Here is an 18,553-nt window from a genome sequence, read left to right as displayed (position 1 = left end):
TCTTTACTCAATCAATCAGTTATGTATTTCCTTCGACGTCTTTGTCACGGTCTTTGGGCGATCAAATCGGTAATACTGGACCAAGCGGATTCAGAATCAATGCAGCTGGAACCGTCGTCAGGACTCTTGCCCCTTCTGACGCCACCGCAACTCAACGCCTTTATTCCTCGGCCTATATTCTTCGCCGTCGATTTCAACTACAACAGCGCCTTGATCACAGTACCATCTACGACGTCTCTACCGCCCCTCCAACTGCCGGTCTCAGCACCGGCGCCAAAGCTGGCATAGACGTCAGAGCTGCACCCGGCGTGCTGATCATCGTCATCATCGTCGCTGCGCTTCTTCCCTTCTCTTGAAGAAGTCGAAGAGAGCGTGGGGAGCAAGAAGGACATGGCGTCCAGCACCCGTTGTTAGTACTTGAGGGTAAGAAAGGTCAGGATGCGCGGCCCATGGTTCCCGCAGCCGTCGTGCGACGTGAGCTACCAAGTGAACAGAGGGCGGATCTGCTGGGTCCGTGGAAGATGGAGAGCGGAGTTGAATTACCATCCGGGGTCCCTGCGAGGTGGTTTGCCCAAACGGTTGCTCTAGGCACAACACTGGTATCGTTACTAACATAACAGGCTGCTCGTGACTTTCTTCGAGCAGAGAGCAGGAGCTATCGAGAGGCTGCAAAATACGTCGGCACGGTGCTTTGGTCGGAGCGGCCAATCGCGTGGGCGGCATGCGCCTCCAAGAGCGACTGATCGGCGAAGCGCCAAAAGACGTGTCGACCCCAAGGAGCGTTTGCCGCAACCGTTGTGCCATGAAGCCAATCGATGTCCTCTGGTATTGATTGACAACGATGACTCCAAAGAGGCTCGAGACATTATGCCTCACGATCTACATCCAGCTGCTGTGGACTTGTGCAGTCGCAGCACCAGCACCGCTTCTAAAAGCATCACCGCTGGCAAGTGAGGGTTTCGGCGCAGGACGCAACTTATTATCGCCGCTTCCTGATTCCTACAAGTCAGTGAGCCCGGCTCCTCTCCCTTACCCCACTGCTACCTATGTTGTTTGTTGGAATGCAAACACTGACACCGCCCCACCGTAGCACAACATCCCCTCCTCCTCCCTCTCTCACCTTGCTTCGCTCACCCCTCCACCTCCTCTTCTACGACCCCACGCCTCCGATCCCCAAAGCCGAAGCCGAAACCCTCTGCAACGAAGCCTTGAACGAAGCCGGCCGCAACATCGCGCGCAAATTCGGCGATTTGCACATGAGAGCGGAGGAGTACTACGCGCAAGGGCATGTGGAGTTGGTCGTTGAGCCTGGGGAGGAGATGACGTGGCTGATGGAGTGGGAGGTGCCGGGTGCGCTGAGGGATTGGTTGCAGGGGAGTGGGTTTCGAGGGACGCGGTTTTGGGTCTTGTGGGAGGGCGTGGAGGTGGGCAGGGGGAGGATTGTGGGGGGGCAAGGGGGTTTGGATGGGGGGTGAGGGTGTTGATGTGAGTGATTCATGAGGCTTTTCGTACCTAAAAAGCGTGAAGACGCTGGAGCCTCATATTCTAATGCTGTCATCAACGCCGGACTCGTCTTCGTTACGCCATTTGAATAGCTCTTGCGGCTTCGTCTTTCACATCTACCAGTCGTCATCCTCCTCTTTTCGTCCCTGCATACTCATCTGCCTCGCCCTCAACGCCTCCGCCAAACCCCCTGCCAAACTCGGCGCCCTGCCACTATCCGCCTTCTCCGGCGTATTCCCCCCACTCCCGCCACTACCTGTCCCCATACTCACAGCGCTATCTCTGGGCGCGGGTGGGGGAGCTGGTTTTTTGCCGCCTCCAGGTCGTTTCGGCGGCGCAGGAGGCGTTGGTTTCGCTTTGACGGCAGGAGCGCGGGAGGCGGTGCCGTTGATGCCGTTTGTGGGTGCAGAGGGAGGCGGCGCGGGAACCGCGCGGGCGACAGGCTGAGGTGGAGCTGGGGGAGGGATGGGTTTGGGGGTGTCTTGTGTGAGGTAGGCAGAGGGGACCCAGCCTTGAGAGGAGCCGTCAAGCTTTTTGGCGAGCCACCAGCCTGTTAGGATAATTAGTGTATGAGATGGATTCAGTGAGTGACAGGAACAAACCGTTGTCTGCTTTCTGTACAACTTCTATAGTCTCGTCTTGCGTAAGGTGGTGGAGCTCGTTCTGACTTTGGCCTGAAAACTCGTAGAGAGATTTGTAGGTATCCTTCCTGACAGCTGGAGGAGCAGCAGGTGGTGGTGGAGGCGGTGCTCGACCTGCTGAGTCGCTTCTACCATGGCTGAGACCGTTAACCGCAGCTAATGGTTGTGGAATAGCTCTTGGCTGAGCGGTAGTAGGTTGAGGTAAAGATCGTACAGATGGTGTCTGAGCGGGTGTAGTTCTGGATTGTGATGGCTGGGATGGCATGGGCTGAGGCACGGGTCGTGCTGCAGCAGGCCGAGATGCCAGCTTCGAAGGCCCACCACCAGGACCACCTGGCCGCAATAGCTTCCCTTGAGTGATGGGCTTCCCCGCTTTTGGCTTTCCTTTTGGCGTTCGTTTTGAAATCGAGTTTGGGGGTTCGCCTTGGCCGGTATGAATAGTACCACTCTTGTAAAGGTCGTCTCTTGATACTGTTGGGTCTTTGACAACCTTGACTACCGACGGCTTCCCTGGCTTCTTGTTGTATTCAATTGACTCAGCAATCTTGAGGTTCAGGCCCCCAGGCATGATCCTTTTCAAGTGTGTGAAAAACTCCGTCTTGAATACACAACTAATCAAAGGATCTGGCTCTTGCGGCGAGCTGACACCTAGCGAGAACCAATCATCCTTTAGCTTGGATGTGCTGACGAACTTGATAGCACCCAAAGGTATCGTCCGCTCGGAGGAGATTGATAACTGCCGGTTCAACATTTGCGATACAACGATGTAAACAGCTTTGCTGGTCTTTGACTCGTCAGTTCAGACTTACTGACAGAGAAGATGATCCAACTTACGAGAAGCAGGTTTCGAGGACTCGGCTTACTTGACCTCCCAAACTTGGTTATAAGCAGCTCGCATCGACAGGAAAAGAGGACATTCTCATGGCCTGTCAAGCAGGTTAGGCCCTGCAATATGTGTGTTGTTGGAGAGAACACTGACCACTAATGTTGATAGACTTTCGGATCAATTCACCAAAGCCCCCACTATTAGCAACTCCGAGATAGTCTCCAAGATATCTTCGGGAGCCGATCAAACTGAATCGCCGCCTTTCTTTTCGCCCCTGGAGAACTTGACTGGTGCCGTAATCTCTCAGTTGCTGGTATTCACCACCGCCATTGATCCTCCGCCAGAATCTTTGGATGCGAATGGCACACTCGATGCGGTACCGCAGGTAGTTTCTCCATGCTCTTTGGATTCGTATTGCCATGTTGTGCCAATAGCGATCTCGCATGTGCTCGAGGGCGAAAAGTGTCTCGGGAGTTTTGATGAAAGCCTTAGTGACACCCATTTGGTACTCTTCGGGCGGTATACTCGTATCCTTCAGAATCTGCTTCGTTCCGGAGAGAGCATCACCAGTCCACGTGTAGTCACCGGCGTAGGAAGTCTTAGGCGAGAGAAGGTAGAATCGCTCGACAAATTTGTCGAATGTCTGTCGATAAGCGAAGCCAGCTCTTCGTATTCGGACGTTTTCTTGCAAACCAAGGTACTTGATCTGATGCATGACATTGCCAGTATTGTATTCGGTAGGCGATTTATTGTCGTTGGGTTTGATGGTTCGGATATATGATGGAGAGGCCTTCATCAATGTCGCCACCAGGTCGTTTGCGGAAGACTTGATCTTGTCACCTGCGGTTGGCGGACGACGCTTGTCATCTTGATTGACTTGGTGGGGGAACAACGAGTGCACAAAGTTGTTGCTGCTTTCGCCCACAAGGTTGAGCAGATCCTTCAATAGCTGATCTTTGTTTTTGTCAGTCATACCTTCGATAGCGTAGTTGACATCACCCGCATAGTGCTTGATGACGAACTGCCCTTGCCTGGGCTGGAAATGGGGATTTGATGATAAAGCATTCAACCTCTGCACGAAGGTCTGATCTGCTGCTCCCGAATCGGCATGAGCGGTTGCACAGGCGTCATTGAGGGCTGCAAACACGCCAGGCGGTCGTTTCTCCTCTATTAGTTCGCACACGATCTTGTTGTCGAAGTAATTGATTGGTGTCCATTGGATCTTCTCCCTTGCATACTCTTCTTGCTCGGTCTTGAGGGTAAGCTGAATGAAGATTTGCTGAAGCTTTTCGTTAACGTAGTTGATGCAAAGCTGCTCAAAGCTGTTTTTCTCGAAAATCTCAAATCCATATATATCCAGAATACCCACAGAATTTGCGACAGACCCACGCGCCTTGAGCGACGCATTGACTCTGTCAACGATCCAGTCGAAGAGGTTGAAGTATATGGCTTTTGCCAGGGCATCTCGTACGGCCGTCGCCTGGGTCGGGTTCAGGGGCACCTCATAGACAGACCCTCGGCGACCTCCACGACTAGTCTCAACGACTCGTAGGGTCAAAGCCTTATTGACATGCGCAGCGTCGACCTCCAGCAGATACGCTACAAAGTCTACCACTGACTGGTCAGTGATCATTGCGTTTCCATTGTCGTCTTCCCGGAATGTGACATTCCCAATCCATAAGATGGTAGCCAACATTCGAAAAATATTATCTTGCTCGCCCTGCGATAAGCCAATGACCTTCATAGCATTAAGTGTATCCTTGAATTCCATGCCGTCGTCTATTCCTTGTACGTCAAAACATTTCGATCGGCTGGTATACGAATATGACTGGGGTTGTTGAACCCCGAAGATCTCTGTGCATCGTGTTAGCCGCGCAAAATTGCCTTTGAGCTCTGCACCATACCTCTATGATTCGAAGATGCAGCCTTCGTAAATTGGTAGAAAATATGGAAGTTTCGTTCATTCGTAATTTGTCCGACAACTCTTGTCTTCTCCAGCAAATAGTTCGTGATGTTGGCCCCAACCGGTTCTCCCTGCGCATTGAATTGTAACTCCAGGTATTTCCCAAATCGCGACGAGTTATTATTCCTCAACGTCTTCGCATTCCCGAAAGATTCGAGTAGCGGATTCGTAGCCAGGACCATGTCTTTAGTCTGTTGTATCGACGAATCAGTGCCTCCAGACACGTTGGCAATGTATTGCATTATCCGTTTCGCCGCCTCTGTTTTTCCTGCTCCTGACTCCCCGGAAATGATGACACATTGGTTGTCTTTGTAGGCATTCATGTTGTAGTAGGCTGATTCGGCGACTGCGAAGACGTGGGGAGGGACCTCGAGTCGGTTCTTGGCTCTGTAGGAATCCAACACCGAGTCTGTGTAGATGCCGACTATCGGTTGTCAGCTTACCACCTTTGCTTGTAGGTGCAGAGGAACTCACGGTCTCGAAAGGGATTGACGGATACCAGCACATGGCCAATGTATGTCTGCGATCCAAATCAGCACTGCCGTCCCACCTGCATTTCCAACCGTGTGCCCAGCCAACGTACGTAGATTTCCGCATTCTCGAAGCGTTTCTTCAGATTGTCATTTATAGCCTCGTTCGATATCTTGCTAATGAGTGTAAGATCTGAGACTCCGACCTCCTTCTTCTTGGTGCTCTCAAAGGCGGCCTTTCGAACTTGAGGCTTTCCCCCTCCGCTGCTGGCCGCCTGCGCATTGCTAGTGTCCTTCTTGCGGCCGGCGCGCTTTGTTACTGCCTATCGAAGCTCCGGATTAGTCTATTCCTAAAAATTGGGCAAGTCGGACAGTCGGAGAGCCATCCTCATACCATGGTGGTTTTCTTTGGGCTTCACGGTTCAGCTGTGTTTGCGCCTGCTCCGGGATACGGGCACGGGAGCTTTGAGGAATTATGCGATGAGCACTGACATTGATTTCAGAAGGTGTGTAGGCTCCAAGAATGTCTGCTTATTTCTAGGCCCGACTGGTAAAACTTATATCTTCAATGACGTTCCCTTTGCGGGACTCGCTTCCAGCGCGGCTCAAGAAACGTAACGACGCTCGCCTCGTAATCAACTCCGCCACATCATCGGCAGTGGCGACACTTTTCGATGATCGACCAATATCTCTCCTGGGCAACAATGTGATTGCCGACGAAACATTTTCATTTTCTTTGGGTGACTCTTACATGGGTGGTCAGATCTTTTGGGCTTCCATATTCAATGATGTGTATAATGTAGAGGAGGCCAGTCTCCATGACTCCCATGTTTACTGACAGCTTGCCAGCTGATCAACTGTTGTGCTCTGCGTGTTAACACAGAAGACTGACTTATAGGTCGTTCCGCAGAAGATGCCTAGATGAGTACTGGTAAATTTATACAACATCTCTATACATATTCTGTACATATATACCAGTCCTGAGACCTAACAGCGCCCTCGATATCATGCCCAGCGACACCAAAACGGCCTAGTAATTGAATATCACCATTCACCTTCACTTCTCTTCATCGACAGCCGTCTTTTCAACCTGAAACCCCTGCTCCGTCTCCAACGCACGATCCAGCTCGAACCCTTTTATCAGGAAGCTCGACAGGAGAGCCACACCTGCCAAGGCACACATCACAATCCACACGAGTTTCAAAGGATCAGCGTAAATCTGAATCAGTTGCGTTCTCGGGGGTCCATGCTGCATCGTCTTGATAATTTGCACTAAGCCCGAAGCATCGCTTGAGTAGACACCTGCCATGGGGGCGAGAAGCGGGTAAGTCAAGAGCTTCTTTTTGAGCTGGTTTTGGAAGATCACACCACCGACAGCGACGCCTATTGCTTGGCCGAAGGCACGGAAGAATGAAAACAGGGCGACGGCGAAGGCGAGGTCCTTGTTTATAGTGGCTGCTTGAATCGAGAAAGCCATTGAGGGGAAGAGAACGCCCATTCCCAAACCGCTTACGAGATTGAGGAATACCCACTGGACTGTTTTCGTGTTGACGTCAAGCAAGTAGAGTATACCAGTCCCAAGAGTGGTCAGTGCCCAACCAGACTAAATAGCCCATCGGTAGCGGCCGGTTTCAGAGATCACCATTCCTGTGACCATGGCCGCGGGAGCCACAGTGAATGTGGCCGGGAGAAGGCTTATACCCGCGATAATGGGTGTCTCGCCTTTGACGGCCTCGTAGTAGAGAGGCATATAATAGAGGATGCACCCAAGGATCATGCCATGTAGGGTTGTTTCAAAATAGCTTGCAGCTGCCGTTCGGTTCTTGAAGACGTCAAGCCTAATGAGCGGCTCTTTGGCGACGTATTCCTCGAAGACAACAAAGACAGCCAGACCGACGATGCCGATGATCAGTGGAGCCAGAACCCGCCAGGAGTCCCAGGCGTATGACACACCGCCCCAAGTAATTGGAATCAGGAAACTGGTTGTCGACCCAATGAAGAGGACCGATCCAATCCAGTCCACCCGCCTAAGCTTGTCTGCGAGCGAGCTAACTCTAAAAGCCAGCACCAGAGTGAGAGGCACCAGGAAAAGAGCGAGCCCAACAAATGGCAAATTGATCCAGAAGATCCACCGCTAATCACCAGTCAGCTCAGGGCAAAGCATCATTATGAAGCGTTGGCCCTACCCAAGATACAGCTTGCGCAAACGCGCCACCAACGATAGGACCGGTGACAGAACCTATACTCCGCATTGCGCTAATGATTCCGAACCATTGACCTCTTTGCCTCAATGGTACCAAGTCGGTGACCAGAATCTCGGTAAGGCCAATGAGGCCGCCACCTCCAACACCCTGGAGCGGCCTGCCGACAAGAAGGGGTCCAAACCCGTTCGCCGTCGCAGCAACGATGGCGCCGATGAGAAAGAATACAAGAGCCACCATGGCGAGGAGTTTCCGTCCGAAGATGTGAGAAAGTTCGGCGAAACTCGGCTGAAATATTGTAGAGCAGAGAAGGAAAGATGTACCAGCCCAGAAAGCCTCGATCGCGGTGCCCTTCAGGGCGCGTGCCATGATCTGAACATGTAAGTCAGTCATTGATTACCGCAAGTGACTGGGGTGTATGGGCAAGGAACCTACGGGCAGAGCAACGGATAAGCTTGTCCCATCCAGAGCCACCATAAGTGTGATCACTGCCAATGTGCCGAAGGCAAGATACAACCTTGTTGTGGGCTTAAATTCTGCTTCGGGCGCTGGCGGGATGCCCGCAGATGTTACTTGTTGCAAGGAATGTTCCGACTTGAATGGATGTAGGGAGGTTTTAATCGTCAGGTTTTGGTCACTTTCATGTTCCTGGATCTCTCCGTTTACCACCATTGCGGACTGAGGAAAGGAGGGGTCCCTTTCATTCTGTTTTGATTCTAGAGCCAAAGACATATTCATATATATTCGCAGGGATTGGGTACCATGCGAATGAAGCCAATGTAGTTGGGTCGACAGCTTATCATGAAGTTCGCGGGGAAGAAGACTTTCATTGTAAACCCTGATCTTGCGAACCGAGTGATTGTATACCTATACGCAAAGTCATGCTCGGTATGAGATTCAAGGTCGATTCAATAGTTATGTCTTGGCATGAAGTTGGCGTGGTCAGAGACGGCACAATTTCTAGCCGCCAAGACAGGATGCCAACAAAACTGTCTTCGAAATTCGACAACATACTGGCCCTGAGGCTACAGCTTTTTCAACAGGCGCAATGTCTGTCCGATCAGGACCTCTAGACGTAGTGGCCACCAGGAAAGTTTTGAAGAGCAGGTTCCAAATTAAAGATACGGCCCAATCTCTACCTTCAATTAGCAAGCGAGACTAGCAATGTAGGCACGAGCCAGCAAATGGCCATATGCTGCTGACGGCTAAGAATGCGCCGGCGCGTCATGACTCATGAGCACCCTCTAGCTTCTAGGGACTAGGTTGTGGAGCGTTGGCCAGACTGATGTAGAAACGGCCTGACTCCTATCCTTTCCGTTTCACCGCTCGCTCCCAAACATGGCTCTTTTCTTCCAAGCCCACGCCTTCCCCAACGTGTCCCTCTCTCCAGCAGCCCCAGCAGTATAGATCACCATCACATCCGAAGCATTTGACAGACGCGTTGGCACAGCAGATGATGCACCAAGAGTCGATGTCTTGATCGGAGAATCCAGGTGATTTGGATATGGGCTTGCGCGTGGAGGGTGCTGCGGTGGGCGCAGAGGGAAGGGTCATGGATGGCAGTGGCAAATCAGGAATAGTAGGAAACACTAGGGATGCAAAGGAGTCTGGCGGCGCTGGAGCTGGGGACGCGGGCACCCTGTCGGGTTGGGATGAAGGGACGGTCGATACAACCTCTTGCTGCCGTTCGAGCTCTACCTCGTCCAAGATGCGCTGAAGAGAGGCCTCTGCTTCAGCTTCTTCATCTTGCTCAGGCTTGATAGCCTCTGTAGATCCCCTCGGCCTTCTGCTCAGGCTTGCAGCAGACCTTCTACCCTCTGGGTTTTTGTTTGGGGCATCTTCGTCAGGAAGCGCGCATTTTGCCTCCGCCAGAAGCTCGTATGCTTCTTTAAGATCTGTAGAACTTAAAGTGAACTGCTCTTCTGGAGCCAGCTGGCCTAGAAGTTCCTCGATCGTGGGAGAAGGTTGTCTGCTTTCTTCTTCTGTGATAGGATTTAACAATGGAGGCTTTTCATGACTATCGACAGATTTCTGGCCATGTAGCCTTTCGAAGCGGGTAATGAGATCTTCAGGAGTGTCGTCGAGCTCACTGACACCTGCTGGGGCCGAAAGACTGTTGGATGAGCCAAAGGAGACGCTCGAGTGCCTGATGTTATTCAACCGTGCCAATAGAGCGGCATCGTGGTCTGATGGCTCATTAGCCATGTTTGATGCATGCCCAGAACAACATCATGCCACGAGAGAACTGTGTACTGCTCACCCACTCGGCTTGGCGACACCAGCACAGAAACATGGCCCCCACTCGGAAACTCGTCCGGCCGTGGCAGGTAGCTAAGGTAGGGTTAGGGCTGCTATCAGGTGCAGACCTCCGTAGAACGGTTTGTATCGGGCGAATTACTAATTCATACCCCAAAAGTATGGATCCTTACCGAATCATACCCCTAATTACTGAATCATACCCCTACACCAAATTTCACCCAAATATGAGGTATGATTCGGTAATTTGCCATTGCTTGGGGTATGATTTGATGAGGGTCTTAAATAATGGCTTTCTGATATGAGAGAGTTTAATGAAGGTAATGGTAGCGGTAAGCTTACTGAGCTCACATTTAGTAGTAGTCGTCGACTTGATTATTGATGACGGTGGTATTTACGCTGCGTAACCGGGCGGGTTCGGGGCGGAGTTCGGGGCGGGGTTTGACCCCCGAAGCTTACCCCGCCCCGTTGCGCAGCGTAGTAGGAATTATTCCTTCGGGGGCCTTACGGGGCCCTACGGGACCCGAATAGGGGTGTCTACAGCGTGAAGTGCGGACACCCCCGGGCTCGAAATTTCGCCCACTCGGCTTTCGTCTGATATTTTTAGGCTGATAGAATTCTCACCAAATGCGATCGGAGAAACTCCCTTATTTCTATGATCGAATAAGTTAGATCGCGGATTATCTCCTTCGTACAACAGTAGTTTGAGGCCACTTTGATAACTTACCAAATCATACCCCAAGCAATGATAAATTACCGAATCATACCCCATATTTGGGTGAAATTTGGTGTAGGGGTATGATTCAGTAATTAGGGGTATGATTCGGTAAGGATCCATACTTTTGGGGTATGATTCGGTAATTTGCCCGTTTGTATCATATGATCATATCTCCATTTCCCTTTCTAAGCTTGTGAATCTTTTAGGCGATCTCAACAATGTGTGCAACGGGTGGTGTTACGGGGCTCAGGCCTGGGAAGCCCGTTGTCGACATCAATTGGAACATCCGGACACTCCCCCATGATGTGCAACACGCTTACTGTGCTACATCGACGCATGCCTCAACTGTTTCCCACCCACATACCCCTGGGCGGTGTCAACAAAGAGCGTCCTGCCTTTAACATAGGATACCACCCAGCCCCAGAGTTTCCATCCACCCATCTGCCCTATGGCGTACTTCTTGCCCATAGTGATGAATATCATCGTCTTTCCCGACGGCTTATACTCCTTGACCTGTCCACCCTCCCCAGTCAAAACAGAATCCAGAGCGGCCGACAGGTAGATGATCTGCGCATCCGTCACCGTAAGTTGTTTCACCTCAAGGTTTCCCACGTCCCCGATTCCCCATACGTTCTTCGTCCCCACTACACGCATCGTCTTGTCCAGAACAAGATTCCCTGCCGAGTCAAGTAGGCTCTCGGGAACGAAACCTGTGTTCACCTGTACGCCAAATAGTGGCAGGTACAAGTCGGCGACGAGGGTAGAGCCATTCGAAAGTGTGAGGGTTGTCTGCACGGCCGCATCCTCTTCTCCCTTCGCGTTCGTCCGCACACCCTCCACCTGTGTTTTGCGCACCAACTTCACACCCAGCTTCTGCAGGTCTCTCTCTACAATTTGGCTGACGCTTGGCAGAACACGGGTCGCCTGCAGAGCGTGCTCCCCACTCATGATGAGCGTGATGTCCTTCTCCTCACCGTAAGCGGCGGCCAGCTCGCCGGCTGTTTCTACGCCAGTCGGTCCGGCGCCGGCAAGCACGATGGATTTTGCGAAGTCAATCTGCTTCTGAAGCGAGTGCAGAGCTGCGAGAGTCTCTTCGTGTGTGCCAACGGATTTGAACGGCAGGTTGCTGCGGATCTGGGAGCCGGTAGCGATGATAAGTTGGTCGTAGGAGAGAGAATGTTGGGTTCTGTCTTTTCCGGCCACTTCAACCGTGTTCCTCTCCGGGTCGAGGCGTTCGGCTTTGCCCAGGACGAACTCGAAGTTCTCGGCCGAGTGTTGGGCAAAGCCTGGCTCGATGGGGAGGAACAGCTGCTCCTCGGGAATGGCGCCAGGGATGACGCCGCGGACGGCGGCAAGGTTCCAGTAGAAGTGCGAATTGGGCGAGACGAGGACCACTTTCAGGCCGTCTTTGGCTTTGGGAAGGGTGTACTTGAGCAGTTTGTGGGCGAGTGGCAGCCCGGCCCAGCCAGCACCAAGGATGACAACTGTTTTTACCATTGAGACTGGTATGACGAATTTCTTCTTCAGGAGTCTGATAGAGAAGCGAAATATTAAGACTGGGTTGCCATGTAAGCTCTGGCCTTTATATGAAGTCAACCGGACTTGTCTTGACTTACCAATAACAAATCCAAAGGAACTCCAGACAACATTTCAGAGGTCGAATTGATAGTAAATGACCGGTTCTTCCTAAAAAGGGCCATGCTAGGCTCCTCTTATAGATTCCTCTTCACCTTGTCGCCATCTAGTTTTGCTGCAGAGTAATTCGGCCCATTGACCAATCAAAGATGCGATTAAAGAGAAAGGGGCTAAAAAGGCGACTAGAGCGAACCCAATACCGAAGCCCCGTGTCCGAGAGCGAGATTTCGCCAATGCAGAAAATTAGTATCAACATACCACTTCTCCCCTCTGCTCATATTGAAAAACTACGCCAAAAAGACACACGGCCGAACCTGCGGCCAAGTCATCTACCGCAGTGATGTCATTGCAGCCTCCAGAACCTAACGGTGCAGGTGCCTATGACACCAACCGGGCAGAAGGCTTGAAGGTGTGGAGCTGCGTCAATTGTCGCCGGCGCAAAGTGCGCTGCGATAGACGCCATCCTTGTGCTCCTTGTACCAGGAACAAGACCGAGTGTGTCTTTCCCGTCTCTGGTCGTATTCCCCGCCGCGGTCGCGATGCAAACTATCCCAACCCCCCAACACAGAAGCAGACCGAACTCTTGGGCCGCCTCAGACGCTTGGAAGCCATGGTCGGTGACCTTGGCTCACAGGTTGAGCATGCGACAGCAGTAAATCAGGAAAACCACCCGGTGGAGAAGTCAACAAGCACGACAAGTGTAACATTAAGCGAGACAGCCGGGCTAGACCATCCACTCGCTCTTAATAGCCAATCAGCTAGTGGAAACCCACCCACCCCGCGCGATGGAATGCAAACTGATTCTGGCATGGCAAAGGGCACTTCGGATTCGGCGCCAGTTTCTGACGAGTTAGGGGAATTAGTGGTGGCTCATGACGGCGATTTAGTCGTAGCAGATCGCTTCTGGACGGTATTTTGTAAAGAGGTATGCTCTAAATCTGCTCCCCTTTGCTTTTCTCTACCGACGGGAGTCGAGCTAGGCATTTGTGACTGGCACTCTAATGCATATTCCTCGCTGAAATGTATACAAGGTGGAGCACATCTTCGAAGCCGTCCATGGGCCCACAGCTACCCACTTTGATGAGGACAGCAGCTCATCGTCGGTGTCAATGTCTGGTAATCGACGTCACAACGGCTTCTACAATTTCCTCCTTAGACATACATCTGCTGGGCATCAGCGGGAGGATCTATATCCTCTTCCATCACAGATGCTGTTTCTTTGGCAGATCTACATGGACAACGTCGATCCGTTCATGAAAGTCTTACATGTGCCAACCATGACGAAGGTCAACCGCGAACTAAGAGGCAGCTATCACTCTCTCGGCCCCAGCATGCAGGCTCTCGTGCTAGTCATTTCTTTGGCCGCAATCATGTCGCTCGAGGACGATGAGGTAAGCGGTCCTAACCCAAGATTGGACATGATTGTCTGGCTGATCCTTTGGGATAAAGGTCCGTATGAACTTCAACGCTGACAAAGACCAAATCGTTGCTCGCTATCGACTTGGCACTGAACAGGCACTTGAGCAAGCCAATTTTCTGGATAATCCTGACATAATCGTACTTCAGGCACTCACGATATATCTAGGCGTTCTTCAACACACCGGCGAGACGAGGTCTGCATGGTTTTTGGCCGGTGCCTTGGTTAGGGTATCAGTCTCCATGAAACTCCACCGCGATGGCTCAAACTTCGCCAATATCACCCCCTTCGAGATAGAGATGCGACGTAGACTGTGGTGGCAGATATGCTTCATCGATTCGCGATCTGAAGATCTGCAGGTTTCAAAATACAAGCTATCAGAGGGGATGTTTGACACCGAGATACCAGCAAATACGGATGATGGATTCCTTGACCCCGGGATGTCAAAACCGCCTGTCGTTGCGGAGAGATGGACTGACATGACCGTCTTTCTCATTCATTGCGAAATTTGGAAGCTATCCCGCCGACTTCAATTCCTGACGGGCGCCAGCTACGCCTTGCCTCCTAACATGGATCAGAGACTCGAGTTATTCCAGCAGTCCCAAGCAACGATCGAAGACACCTATCTTAAGCACCTCAACCCCAAACAGCCACTCCACTCCTTCGTGGCAACAAGTGCACGGCTGTTTCTCACCAAAGTCGACCTCATCCTACATACCAAGCATCACGTTGCCAGAGCAACAGAACCACAGCCTGCCGACACCTCACAAAGCAATAAAGTATTCATGTCGTCGCTGTCAATCATCGAATACACCTACGCCCTACAGAGCGAACCCAGCTGGAGCGGCTGGAGCTGGCAAATACAAGGCCGGCAGCCACCGTGGAATGCTCTTCGCGTCGTGTTCGGCGAGGTATGCGCGCGCCGTTGGGAACCAATCTATGAGCGGGCATGGTCGTCAGCCAAAAGATCTTTCGATGGTCTCCCTGAGGCGGCTCGGAGAGATCCTCGGTACCAGCAACTGTTGGTGCTGGCCTCTGCAGTGCAAAGAAACCGAGCCGATGAGCTTCATCGCCAAACTTCCCTGTCATCGACGAATGCACACGCTGATCTGACATCCGCGACAGCCTTGACTTTGTCCGCCCCTTTCAGACAAGTTGACAACAGCGAGAATGTCTCAACTTGGACACCTCAGGAACCTTTTTTGTTTACGGCAGATAACTCCAATAACAACGCCTTCGGCGACATTCCGAGCCTAGATATGGACTGGCAGACCTGGGACGAGATCGCTGGGGAACTGGAACCCTCTTTGGAGTTCTGGGATATGGGTGGCCTTTGACCAACTATTGCGTACCATCCTACTAAGCGCGTCGATTCTTGGCTACCTGAAATGAGAAGGTGACAACCTTTGCCGGCAGCATTTCCAAGCAATCCCAGTGGCCTCGAAACAGACCTTTTCCGCAGACGTGTCCGCACAATCCCACTTCTTTTACGAGAAAAGGAGAAAGTACAACAAGAGGGCTCGGGGTCCCGCCAGCCCGGGACTCCCTCAAACCTGTGAATTCCACTTCCTCGTCCACTAGTGGAGTGAGGCTTGAGACTAACGTCAGGGGCGCGGCGTATGTCGTCGAGGAAATCCTGCGCAGGCTTGATCATAGCCACGCAGGTTTTGATGTGAGCCATTAAATTATCGCCTACGGGAGGAATGAGATCGCAAGGTTGGTAAATTTATTCGTCCCTCTTGGTTTGCGGCGGCATATTGGGGACCTTACGAATGTCTACGAGATCCTTTATGTGACGCTAAAAACGGTCCTTCGTATGAGTGATAGTCTCGGTAACCATGATCTCGCACGTAAGGGGTTTCTTACCTGTACAAAACTGATGCTTCGGACTCTTTTGAAGGGAAGAACTCCCACCATTCGCTTGGCGAGCTCAGGTAAGATTTCCTGAGTTCCTGGAAGAGCTCATTGTCGGATGCTATAGAACATACATCTAGCTGTGAAAGAGTCGGAGGACGCCTGTTTCCTCTAGCGTAGCCCAGGAGTCAGAGACACTCGGGACCGCAGTCAATGATAGCTGATGTCCGCTCCTACGCTGTGGGCAGGGTTCACACGATTGAGACAGGTTCTACAATGGGATCTCGATAGCTACTAGGTGCTGGCTCTGAGTTCCAGTTCCGAACCGTGCGATATGTCCTATGCGGCTTGCGGTTGATTCCTAGTCACGACCAGCGCCAGGGTCTGCTGTGGGACGATGATTGAACCAGTCTAGTGCCTGTCGAGTCATTCTGGCACTTCCGCGTTCACGAAGGAATGCTAATATATGTCGGTCAGATCTCCGAGGACAGATCCTTTGGTGGGTGGGTAGACATGAAAGTCGGGTTCTCGTTTCAGTAGCGGTGGAACGTGTTGGCGGTCTCCATCAAATTAATCCTTTCTTGCACACCAGAAGCCTGGGAAAGGCGTACAGAGCCATCGACCACCGCTGTTTGAGTTTGCCGAGCGGAACCAGGCAGCATTAGCTGCGTATGCCAATTCCCAGTTACCGTGGCGTAGAACATGCAATGGAGTTCTTTATGGAGAACAGTGAGTGGCGATTGACAGACTCACCGTGGCAATCTCAGCGCATGTTTCGGAGTTTGGAGACAGCCTAACTCTACCACGCATTTCTAGTCGAGAGAAAGTACACAGAGTGGCTACATAGGAGGCAGAAAGCTTACACCCCCACACAAACATTCTTCATGAAGTGAAGCCGACGTGTGAGCCTTGGTAAAAGAAAGGCTGCTTCCCACCCAGGTAGATGTTCGGCAGCGCTCCCAGAGTCGGGGAAAAGCGAGCCTATTAACGAAAGCTCGTGTCATTTCTTAAAGCATCACTATAACAAGTTTTCTCGCGCGAATGCGGTCATAGAGTGGTGGCTGGGTTACGATTTGCAGCTCACCCGCGGTCAAGGCTGGCTCACCCCGTGTGTGATTCGGAATAGCGTTCGTGCATTCTGCCGCATCGGAGCATACGTCTAGAACGGCGTGTAGAACGTCGGTATTGAAGTTCCGAATCATTTCTGCGTGCTTTTTACCCTTGTCTGCGACTATGTCGATGGACGTGCGCCTATTTGTTGGCCATTGGTCCCGTCGGTGGCTCGGTGTGGATGAGATCCATGCACCTGTTTATGACATGGGGTTTCATTTGCAATATAGCGTCAAGTGTGTGGTACTTGAGCAGTAAAGTCCGCAGGTGAGATCGTGGAAAGGTTTCCGGTTCCTCTGTCACTTGAGACGAGGTAGAATGAGCCACTGTGGGAGCGCGCTGCGTACTCTCTTTTGGCATACCATTGTCATGAGCAAGGTGTCCGTCTTGGGCGGTTTTCCTGGTATATTCTGCGTCGCATTAAGGACATCCGATTCTGATGAAGCTCCCGACTTCTCTTGGTGACGTCCGCCCGCGAGGATTGTCATCGGATCCATGGTCGCAGGCCAGATTTGGAGTCTCTTCTCTCCAGAGCACCACGCCTACCTCGCATTGGGCCATGCTGCCCTCTTGTACACGTTGTGAGGTTGAAATACAGCTATTGCATCACCGCGAAGAATGAAAAGATAGAGTGAAAGTGGTGTGATAGGGTAGGATCCATGTGTCCTCCAATCAGCTTGCTGCAAGGTTTCATACCTGAAGTGTTGCCGCATAATCCTGGTATTACATTTGGCCACGTCACCCCCAAAACATCCGGGTCAGCCTGCCAGGCCACTTTCGAGCCATTGGTACCGCAGCCTCAAGCACTCGTAGTCGCTGGTGGAGATTTCCGATTCCTCTCATTTCACTCGTATGACGTTCCATATTCAAGCTCTCGTGACTACGTCTGACTACCCTTTGACTAACGAACATATGCGCTAACCTGCAAGGCTTACGATTCGCCATTGACAAGCTTAGAAGTTGAAGGTATAACGAGGGTATAAAATGTCGCTTCCCAGCGCAGATGCACTCGTCGGATATCATTCGAATTGACTAAACGTGATCAGCAGGATTTGCAACCGTTCGACGAGGCGCGAAGATCTTTTCGAGTGCTTCGGCGAAGGATAGGACGTCTAGAATTGTCCAAAGCTGTGGAGACTAATCATCACTTCTGGACTAGAGATGAAACCATTTTGTTTGCAAACTTCCTATTGGTTCCGGACGGCCTGGCAGCTAAAGCTCTTCGTCGACGCAGTGGGAATCAGAGTACAATACAGCATCAAGGAACCTTTTATGCAGCATGATGAGTCTTTGACCAAAATGGGTAAGGAAACGCCTGGGGGTATCCTAAGCACGGGCCATGTTATCCTTTTTCTCGAAATTGGTGGGATGGTAGATGAGTGGTAGCTCCTTCGTCGCGCTTTATGACTTGATAGTCGGGGTCCTAAGTTTGCATGGTAGAGTGGGTGCCGACAAAGTCGTTGTGGCATCAGTCTTGACCTGGGCACATATGGAGAGGGATGGCGGGTTTCCGAGATGCCCCAATATGACTGCAGCAATCTTCACCGTTTTCAGTGGATTGGGTAAGACAGAAGCCATGGCGAACATCGTACTCAATTTTGATTATGTGCAATGAAAACTCAATGGAAAAGAAGTTCGACTGCCTGTTCAGGTCAATATCCTTGGCAATGCTACCTTAGAGTTGGAGTCTCGGGAGAAGCAGAAGCCTTTTGGAGAGCACATGGTAAACGAGAAGTTGGGAGCACATGGAGAGCTACTCTGTGTGTAGGATTTTGATCATCACTGTTGTGGATGTAGACCTCTAGTACTAGTACTATCCAGCAGATCTACAAGTAAACCAGTTGCAACCCCACCGCGCTCCGGAAATGACGCTCGAAACGCGTAGCACGTACCATCCTTTCGTTCATTCAAAGACCACCTGATATTGGACTTGGAAAGTGAACTTGAGTCACCGGTCAT

General features: G+C 51.6%; 7 protein-coding genes across 7 annotated transcripts; 2 read left to right on the top strand and 5 right to left on the bottom strand.

The window, feature by feature from the left end:
• Positions 1-841: 841 nt before the first annotated feature.
• HO133_004225 (uncharacterized protein) lies at positions 842-1,475 on the top strand (the record flags this gene model as incomplete). Its single annotated transcript, XM_037295144.1, has 2 exons — positions 842-1,005; positions 1,091-1,475. 2 exons carry the CDS (start codon positions 842-844, stop codon positions 1,473-1,475), a joined length of 549 nt encoding a protein of 182 aa, XP_037157145.1.
• Positions 1,476-1,619: 144 nt separating this feature from the next.
• HO133_004224 (uncharacterized protein) lies at positions 1,620-5,800 on the bottom strand (the record flags this gene model as incomplete). Its single annotated transcript, XM_037295143.1, has 8 exons — positions 1,620-2,053; positions 2,106-2,928; positions 2,979-3,070; positions 3,124-4,824; positions 4,875-5,357; positions 5,408-5,453; positions 5,517-5,726; positions 5,798-5,800. The coding sequence occupies 8 exons, from the start codon at positions 5,798-5,800 to the stop codon at positions 1,620-1,622; spliced, it is 3,792 nt and encodes a 1,263-aa protein (XP_037157144.1).
• A 660-nt stretch (positions 5,801-6,460) lies between these two features.
• On the bottom strand, positions 6,461-8,276 carry HO133_004223 (uncharacterized protein; the record flags this gene model as incomplete). Its single annotated transcript, XM_037295142.1, has 4 exons — positions 6,461-7,006; positions 7,046-7,537; positions 7,590-7,976; positions 8,040-8,276. 4 exons carry the CDS (start codon positions 8,274-8,276, stop codon positions 6,461-6,463), a joined length of 1,662 nt encoding a protein of 553 aa, XP_037157143.1.
• A 633-nt stretch (positions 8,277-8,909) lies between these two features.
• Positions 8,910-9,809, bottom strand: HO133_004222 (uncharacterized protein; the record flags this gene model as incomplete). Its single annotated transcript, XM_037295141.1, has 1 exon — positions 8,910-9,809. One exon carries the CDS (start codon positions 9,807-9,809, stop codon positions 8,910-8,912), a length of 900 nt encoding a protein of 299 aa, XP_037157142.1.
• A 1,093-nt stretch (positions 9,810-10,902) lies between these two features.
• Positions 10,903-12,278, bottom strand: HO133_004221 (uncharacterized protein; the record flags this gene model as incomplete). Its single annotated transcript, XM_037295140.1, has 2 exons — positions 10,903-12,109; positions 12,256-12,278. 2 exons carry the CDS (start codon positions 12,276-12,278, stop codon positions 10,903-10,905), a joined length of 1,230 nt encoding a protein of 409 aa, XP_037157141.1.
• Positions 12,279-12,553: 275 nt separating this feature from the next.
• On the top strand, positions 12,554-14,967 carry HO133_004220 (uncharacterized protein; the record flags this gene model as incomplete). The annotated part of the gene is made up of 3 exons (XM_037295139.1): positions 12,554-13,138; positions 13,245-13,604; positions 13,663-14,967. 3 exons carry the CDS (start codon positions 12,554-12,556, stop codon positions 14,965-14,967), a joined length of 2,250 nt encoding a protein of 749 aa, XP_037157140.1.
• A 1,768-nt stretch (positions 14,968-16,735) lies between these two features.
• Positions 16,736-17,091, bottom strand: HO133_004219 (uncharacterized protein; the record flags this gene model as incomplete). Its single annotated transcript, XM_037295138.1, has 2 exons — positions 16,736-16,933; positions 16,957-17,091. The coding sequence occupies 2 exons, from the start codon at positions 17,089-17,091 to the stop codon at positions 16,736-16,738; spliced, it is 333 nt and encodes a 110-aa protein (XP_037157139.1).
• Between the last annotated feature and the right edge of the window lie 1,462 nt (positions 17,092-18,553).

This window comes from Letharia lupina (assembly GCF_014066315.1).
Source record: "Letharia lupina isolate WasteWater1 chromosome Unknown contig_2, whole genome shotgun sequence".
Classification (NCBI taxonomy): domain Eukaryota; kingdom Fungi; phylum Ascomycota; class Lecanoromycetes; order Lecanorales; family Parmeliaceae; genus Letharia; species Letharia lupina.
This window is presented reverse-complemented; position numbering and strand designations above follow the sequence as displayed.